Source organism: Scomber japonicus, chromosome 20 (genome assembly GCF_027409825.1).
Source record: "Scomber japonicus isolate fScoJap1 chromosome 20, fScoJap1.pri, whole genome shotgun sequence".
In the NCBI taxonomy this organism is placed as follows: Eukaryota; Metazoa; Chordata; class Actinopteri; order Scombriformes; family Scombridae; genus Scomber; species Scomber japonicus.
Window position 1 is genome coordinate 3,723,124 of NC_070597.1, and position 8,990 is coordinate 3,732,113.

The window sequence follows — 8,990 nt, forward strand, 5'->3', positions numbered from 1 at the left end:
GCTCACTGCTGACAGCACGACGTAACCGGAAACCGCTCCATCTGTCAGGGGGGGGGGTTAGAAAATAAAAGTCTACAGCATGACGTAACCGGAAACACACTTCATTTGTCACGGGAGGGGGGGAATAAAAAGTATACAGCATGACGTAACCGGAAACACACTTCACCTGTCAGGGGGGGAAATAAAAGTATACCATAGATAGATAGATAGATAGATAGATAGATAGATAGATAGATAGATAGATAGATAGATAGAGGGAGGGAGGGAGGGAGGGAGGGAGGGATGGATGGTTGGATAGATAGATAGATAGATAGATAGATAGATAGATAGATAGATAGATGGATGGATGGATGGAGGGATAGATAGATAGATAGATGGATGGTTGGATAGATAGATAGATAGATAGATAGATAGATAGATAGATAGATAGATAGATAGATAGATAGATAGATAGATAGATAGATAGACAATGGGCCAATAAAGGCTATCTCTTATCTATCTGGATGGGTGGATGGATGGATGGATGGATGGATGGACAGATATATAGATAGATATTTATTTATTTAATACAAATCACGTAATCTAAACACTATTTGTTCCATTATCTTTCTATATTTTATATATTTTGTGCCAGTGTGTGGTTTTCATCGTGTTTTATTGTGAAAATATCAACCGGATTTTCTCATATGTAAAATTTCTACCTTCACAGTTTAAGCAACCTTATCGTTACGAATGCTGCGTTCAGGATACTCCCAATAAAGTCGGAAAAAGGGGGATTTTTAACGTGACAGCCAGTGAATGCAGCACAAGTGATGTTACTGCTACTAAAAAAACTACATAATAAAATTAATTGGAAAACAAGGTCTTTATTATTTCTTTGTTGCTTCACTGAACATCTAATCTGATTATCTCTCATCTTATTAGCAGAGTCAAACTAATGTAAATTATACATTAAGTGTGTGAAGTAACAGTATGAAGCAAACATGTAACAGTACAGAGAAGAGAAGAGTTATTCATATTTTTATAAAGCCATAATACAGTACATAGCGTCCTCACCACCACATACCAAGAATAGAAATAAGAGAATGTCAATAAATATACATGATTACATTGGAATTGCAGGGAAATCTAGTTTCTTAACATAATAAAAAAAAGGAGTGCACATTGCCCAGAATGTATTTATAGATTCCTTCAGTATATACAAGATTTTTTTCCAGCTTCATACAGTTTAAGATCTCTTCAATCCAAAGGGCATGAGATGGAGGAGTAGGAGATTTCAATATGAGCAAGATTTGTTGTCTCAGAAGATCAAATCCTTATTAATTTTGGAGTTCGGTGTGATTGGAGAAACCCTGAATAATGCTAGTATAGGCTCCGGTTCAATCTGTGCACCACTTATTTCTGAGAGTGTATTAAAAATGTCTTCAAACTTTCTTTTCTTTCTATTTTAGCCTACATAATTAAACTGAATAATTATAATAATGAGGTATTGTCATTCACCTGGGTTTCAACTTATAATATGCAACACTAACTACACTGAGAGTGATGTAGGTTATGAGGAAGGCTGTATAATGAAATATAATGAAAAACCTGAAAAAAGTAAACATTTGATTGGAGTATTGCAAATAATATTTAACAAAAAAAGCTTAAATGTACAACAAATTATTCCATATTTCAATCTACTAATGATGAGAAATACAAAAACAAAGGAGGTATTAAGGGAATTCTGAGTATATACAGTCAAGCCCGAAATTATTCATACCCCTTTTGGACATGCCACTTTTTGTTCAAATGTAAATAAAAGCTGACTGAGATATTTTTTTTACCACAATGATGCCTTTTGTACATCGTCTTTTTATCTTCTTGGAGACGCCTGTGTCACTTCCGGTCAAAAAACAACTTGCTGGTTGAATAAAAGTAACTTTAAGTCAAAATTTGCCAGGGGTATGAATAATTTCGGGCTTGACTGTATATTATATAACCTAATATTACATATATGACATAACAAGCTACCCCAGTAGCCTATTGCCACACTTCACATTAGCGGCTAAGAGTAAGACTTTTAAAGTACTTTCTAAATTAAAAAAGGGAATTCATATTTATCTGACTTCTAGTATCAATTGATGAAAAATTAGCCGTGCAGTAACAAAGAAAAATGAGGATGTGATACGTTGAGATGCATCAATAATCGTTTTAGAATCGAATCGTAGCCCTCCGAATCGAAATTTAATTGAATTCGGAGGTGCCAAGAGGCTCCCACCCCAAATAATCTGGGAACCAAACTTCCTGTCAGGAGCTGATTTCAGAGTTTTAGACCAAGAACTACATCAGGACTTGAGTTGGACACAGTTCCACATGGAAAACATGATCTAGACCTCCAGAAATTTGAATTATCTTCTCTCTTCAAGTGACATAATGATAACTAGTTTTGTTGGACGATATATTGTCTCAGAAATAATCACGATAAACGATATGACAGGTTTAATAAAACCTCCACAGATCAAAAATTGAGTCATAATTGAGTTTGTTTGCAGTTCGAGGCGTCTTGTCAACAGTTTTACAGATGTCTCTTTTACAATGGAGGTCTATGGGGGAAATTATTTTGCTTTTTTTAGCTGCAATACCGGGAGTGCCCACTAGGAAGAATTAGCAAAGTGGCAGCTCCCTATCCAGTATTTATAATACATTCATGGCAAAGTTATTTTCTACTTCTTCCTCATGATGACATCAGATTATATTATTATGCTATTATATTATCATTATATCAGTGGTATTAAAGTCTGTGTAAAGTAAGAATAAATATGTGTTCTGAGTTTGACATACCACAGAAAAGTGTGTTGTTAACCACCCTGCCAAATTTGAATGATTAAAAAAAATCGCCAAATATATGAAATTATGCTTCAAAGTTGTGTAAAAATCAGTCTCTCAATCAAAGTCACCACCTCTACCAGAAACATGGACGCTACCTCTGAGAGCTTTCTGGTTCTAGCTCAGCTGCTAGCTCGGCGGCTAACTCGGTGCTAGCTCGACTGCTAGCTCGGTGGCTAACTCGGCTGGGGGTCATCCCCATGTTCCCCGGGTTCTATGTTCCCCGCTTTGTATGTGACCGGGGAACATAGGGGTGATCCTGTTTACAGTTAGCCAGTTAGCTGTGTTAGCCGCCGAGTTAGTAGATGAGTTAGCCGCCGAGCTAGCAACCGAGTTAGCCGCCGAGCTAGCAGCCGAATTAGCAGCCGAGCTTGCAGCCGAGTTCGCCGCCGAGGTAACAGCAGAGTTAGCCGCGATAGAACATAGGACCCAGGGAACATAGGTACGCTCCCCTCGGCTGCTAGCTCGGCGGCTAACTCAGCTGCTAGCTTGGCGGCTAACTCAGCTGCTAGCTCGGCGGCTAACCCAGCTAACTGGCTAACTGTAGACTGTAGTAGTAGTAGTAGTGTGCTGAATGTATTTATACCTCTACAGCAGCAGGGGCGGGTTTATGCTAATCACTAAATCCTGAACACAGAAATGTTGAAACACAGTTTGTGAAGCCTAGCTCCACAATTCAAATCTAAATGGTTGAAATGCTTTTTACACCTTTTTTAGAAATACATTTATGACCTATTTAATGTGTTTAGAAGAAACAGTCTGAATTCACTTTACACTGTCTTTAAATGATCTTTAAATGACGATAATATAATTTATCGCGATTATTTCTGAGACAATACATCATCCAACAAAAGACTCTTCATCTTCAATAATGCTTCTCCACTGTTATCTTTACCGGCAGTATCCTCAGCGGGATCGTACTCCTGGTGCAAAGATATGGAAACAGCCTCTCGGTGAAGGTGTGTGTGAAGGTGTGTATGTGTGTGTCCGTGTGAGGATCACTGAATGAAAGCTGTCCTTTATCCCAGTCCAGATGCACCCTGATGGCGCGGAGCTTCTCTCTGACGGGCAGAGCGGTGTATTTATGTGTTGGGGAGAACGCTCTGTAACCGGCATCGCTGTGTTCAACGCTCCACACCGTCGAACCCGTGAACACCTGCCTGCACACGGACTCGGCTAACACTCCCAGCTCCCAGTCCGCGTTGTCTCCGATCTCAACATCCCAGCGGTGAGTCCCCGAATTAAACCCAGAGCCCAGGACTGAATCCCAGTACTCGAACCTCTCCGGGTTTTCGGGGAGGTGCCGCCTCTTTCCGTGTCTCACGCCGGTCAGATCGTCGGACAGGATGAGTTCTGGATGAGCGGTGTTCGGATCCAGAATCACAGGACTGTACGAGACCATGTCCTTCATTTTGTTCCAGATGTTAAAGGTTAGATTGCCTAGATGTTTGGCGACGTCGATCAGAGCTCCTGACTCCTGTCGCTCTGGGTCGTCCAGCAGGGGGCACTGTTGGATTCTCTCCACTGTGGCCTTGTAGTTTTTTAAGAATGCGACATCTTCAGCTTTCAACTCCTCCTCTGTGGCTTTGACTGTTTCTGAAAGAGCTGCTATGTCTCTGCTCAGAGCTTCAGCCTTCTCCTTCATCACCTGACTCTTCTGCTTCTCTTCCTCCTTCAGCGCTGCCACTCTGGCCTCTTCTTCCTCTTGTAGAAACTGGTACAACTGCTTAAACTGTCTCCTTATCTGCCACTCTGTGTTTCGAGCCTGCACCTTAATGTGCTCAGCTGTGTGATCCCAGTTTGCTTTAACCTGATTGAACACTGTTAACTTCTCCTGTAAGGGCTTCACGGAGTTCTGGATCTCTTCCCTGTTATCCTGAGCAGCTTCATCGATGGGTCTGAATTTGTGATCGGTGTGAATTTTCGCATCTCTGCACACGAGACACGCCGGCTGCTGATGATCCAGACAAAAGAGTTTAAGTTTCTCAGCATGCAGACTGCAGAGAGCCTCAGATTGTGAAGAAACACTCTGACGTCTGTGCAGTAAAAAGGCTTCGCACAGGTTCTTTAACACCCGGTTGCAACGTGGGTCACTCAAGTCAGATTTCGTCCTGCAAACGGGACACTCGTGCGTTTGCTTATCGCTCCACCAGTTCTGCAGGCAGGCTTTGCAGAAGCTGTGGCTGCATGACAAGAGGACGGGATCTTTAAAGATGTCGTGGCAGGCAGGACAGCTGAAATCCTCCTCTGATAGTGAAGCCATATTCCTCTGTGACAGAAGCTGAAATCACAGCTGACAGGACAGGAGATAGAAGCCTGATAGAAGACAACATTCACTTCGAGCTTCTTCCTTTCTTAAAACACTCGTCCCATTCGTGGAGGGAAAGTATATCTCAGTGTGTATCTCAGTACTCAGTACAGTAAGATAAACCTGACTGTCAACTTGTTTATGTGTTTCCTTGTTGGCCTCAGGTGAGTCACACACTGGGTGGAGCTCTGTCTTAGCATTTCTCCAGAAAGCAGAGTCGTTAACTGTTCACACCCTGTCCACATACCACTCATAATTCTGCAAATAGAAGAAGGTGTTGTACGTGGTTTGTTGTTTCTTGACACTTATTATTATGACATACAGAACATATTTCATATCTCTGGATGAATCAGTGGTTAACCCTTAAACAGACCTTACTAGTTATGTCATTTGCACCTCAAGTAAGGAAGGAATGAAGGAAAGAAGGAAGGAAGGAAAGGACGGAAGAAGGAAGGAAAGGAGGAAGGAGGGGAAGCAAGGGAGGAAGAAGGAAGGAAAGGAAGGAGGGAGGAAGGAAGGAAGGTAGGAAGGAAAGGAGGGAATAAGGAAGGAAAGGAGGGAGGAAGGGAAGGAAGGGAGGAAGAAGGAAGGAAAGGAAGGAGGGAGGAAGGAAGGAAGGTAGGAAGGAAAGGAGGGAATAAGGAAGGAAAGGAGGGAGGAAGGGAAGGAAGGAAGGGAGGGAGGAAGAAGGAAGGAAAGGAGGGAGGGAGGAAGGAAGGACAGATGAAGGAAGGAAGAAAGGACAGAAGGAGAACATTTACCCTAACAGCTGAACTTAGATCTGAGGAAGGAAGGAAGGAAGGAAGGAAGGAAGGACGGACAGATGAAGGAAGGAAGGAAGGAAGGACAGAGGTAGGAAGGAAGGAAGGAAGGAAGGAAGGGCAGAGGAAGGACCCGGGAGGACAACAGGAAGGTTAAAGAGTCTGTATCTCCTGGTGCACGTTGTCTGTTTAAGGGTTAAAAGGTTAATGATTAAGTTTGGGGGCTCACAAGAGACAGAGTTAAAAAAGCAGAGATATCCTGACATCAAGTTGTCAAGCTCCAAAAACTGCTGGAGCCTACATTTCCCATAATGCAGCTTGTTTTTCAAATTTCACACCCACACACAATTCATGTTTTTTTTCTATTAGAAGTCCTTATTTTCATATGAACAGTAAACTAACATTCATGTCTAAGCTTTAGTATTTTTATGGATATATAACCATGCATATATAAGGAAATATGTGTGTATATATATATATGTGTGTGTGTATTATTGTGCATTATGCATTATGTATATGGCCTATTATTTTAAATGTGTTGTGCTTGTTATGTACATTGGGATCTATTTGAAAGACTAATGTTAAAAGAGTCGGTGTCAAATGCTTCAAACTACATCTTTTTGGTCAGAAACTACTTTATTCATTTATTTATTTATTTATTTATTTGTTGGTCACTGTTTCAACTGGAGATGAAAAATCAAAGACATATGGTTATTTACTTTATTTATACATGTGTATTTGAGTTTAATGACTGAAATAAACTAAACTAAACCAAACCAAACTAAACTAAACTAAACCAAACCAAACTAAACTAAACTAAACTAAACCAAACTAAACTAAACTAAAATTGAGCTAAATTCAGTGTCACGTCTTTTTAAGTATACTGTCTAAATCTCTCATGTTATTTACCTGTTGGTTTGTGTGTGTAAAACCACAAAACTCATCCTATAGTAAAATAATGTCGATTAGTGAGTTGACTTTTTTCTTCCTTTTTTGGATTTTGTTTTTATGCATGTGTATTATCTTTAGTTAAATAAGTTTTAAATGAAGCAGAAGCCTTTCATTGCACTGGACTCCACTGCTTCTAATGTATAAGACAATAAACTTTAACCATTAAAATCTCTTTCTTGTCTCATCCTATCTTAAGGATGAGACAGAATTTGAACCATTTCTGATCAAAAGGAATCACTGAGTGGTCTCAATATAAAACCCTGCCTGCAAGTTCCTCATAACTCATAAATAAGTTAAATTTGGGAATCTAAAGATGCTCTAACTGCTATTCATACAGAGTAAATGGTTGCTATAAGATGAACTGAAGCTAAGATGCATCTGTACGACTTGAAAATGTTTTAACTTGGATAAAAAACTTGCAGTCAACTTCACTTAAAAAGGGAGAAGATCTGGATGAAACTAAACTTGTGACACAAACAAGTTTTTATGGAAAACTGTGTCTCGAGCTGGATGCCTGGCCTTTGCCATCTTGCCACAGGACCTGAAATGATCCTAGCGCTTGTTGACATGCACCCTGCGACGGCTGTCTATTTCTTCAGGGCAGTCAGGTCATCTTGGCACCGAGCCTCGCTCCTTCAAACTTCGAGGACCTCTCCAGAAGTTACCGCGGAGCGCTAAGCCTGGCTGAAATCCCTGCATGGCATGCTGCGGCCCCTGTGCCAGCATCAGCCTTCCTGCCAGCCAACAGACTGACGTTACCATACCAGGAGGGGTGCTCGGGGGGTGGTTCAATATCCTGACAATAAAGAACAGATCTGAGTTTTTCCAAAAAGGTGCCAAAAGCTGCCCGAGCAGGCGTTGGTTGTTGAGAACCTGGCAGAGTTTTGGCGGTGGCACCTGGAGAGTTGAGGCATCACACAGTTTTGAAGAATAGACCGGCGCAGGGGCTGGCATCGGTGCTGGCAGTGCCATCTCTTTAAAACAATTAGGCCTTTGACATTCAGCAGATAGCAGCCATAGGATCAGAGACAGGGAGGATGGTGGCCAAGTGACTTACCAACCCCAAACCAACTCACTTTTTTGGCGATGACGGTTCAGAAAGAAAGAAGAAGAAAAGAACAGAAGCTCTCTATTGTTCTAAAGAGTCTCTTTATTGACAGAGAGTCTTTAGAGCAATAGAAAAACTGTCTTGTGAACATCGTTGACAATTGTGACACTGTGTATATTGCATGTTTGAGTGCCAGAACAAATAGAAGAGAGAAAAGATGGCCTTTGACTTTTGTCTGGTGTCCCTATGGAGCTAGAAAACTGGTAGAAAACCACTATGGGGTTAGGGTTAGTCAACAAAAACAGTCTAATTTAAATTTGGAAATTAAAACACATGATTAAAGGAAAGATTGTGTATATTGTTAATATAAAAATATGAACATTAATTGCAGGACATGAACTTCATTATACTGAATAAAAGTCAGACTCACTGCACGTCCATCCACGATCCACCTCAACCTCCACACCTTTAGTTTAAACCTCACTACATACAGGAAACACTACTTTTTAAATTGGCAGTGAAGGTTGGCAACATCATCTAACATATGCACAATTCATAGGGATACTAGGCTGCTTTAGATGTGGCCAGTACTTCATATAACCCCCTTAAACCCTTAAAAAATCCACTCCAGACATGAATAATACATTTAAATCTTCATCATTCTGCACAGTGAAGCTCAAACATTCAACTGCAGAAATAAGAGGGAAAACTGTGTAGGAGGGACTTTAACCCTTAAACAGACAACGTGCACCAGGAGATACAGACTCTTTAACCTTCCTGTTGTCCTCCCGGGTCCTTCCTCTGCCCTTCCTTCCTTCCTTCCTTCCTTCCTTCCTACCTCTGTCCTTCCTTCCTTCCTTCCTTCATCTGTCCGTCCTTCCTTCCTTCCTTCCTTCCTTCCTTCCTCAGATCTAAGTTCAGCTGTTAGGGTAAATGTTCTCCTTCTGTCCTTTCTTCCTTCCTTCATCTGTCCTTCCTTCCTCCCTCCCTCCTTTCCTTCCTTCTTCCTCCCTCCCTTCCTTCCTTCCCTTCCTCCCTCCTTTCCTTCCTTATT

The 8,990-nt window shown here is 41.1% G+C and overlaps 1 protein-coding gene across 1 annotated transcript; it reads right to left on the reverse strand.

The window, feature by feature from the left end:
- Positions 1-3,733: 3,733 nt before the first annotated feature.
- Positions 3,734-5,131, reverse strand: LOC128381847 (E3 ubiquitin-protein ligase TRIM35-like). Its single transcript, XM_053341873.1, has one exon. It carries the CDS (start codon positions 5,129-5,131, stop codon positions 3,734-3,736), a length of 1,398 nt encoding a protein of 465 aa, XP_053197848.1.
- Positions 5,132-8,990: the final 3,859 nt, after the last annotated feature.

Excerpts from the sequence above, each read along its gene's own strand:
- LOC128381847 (XM_053341873.1), bottom strand. The coding sequence starts at position 5,131 with ATGGCTTCACTATCAGAGGAGGATTTCAGCTGTCCTGCCTGCCACGAC.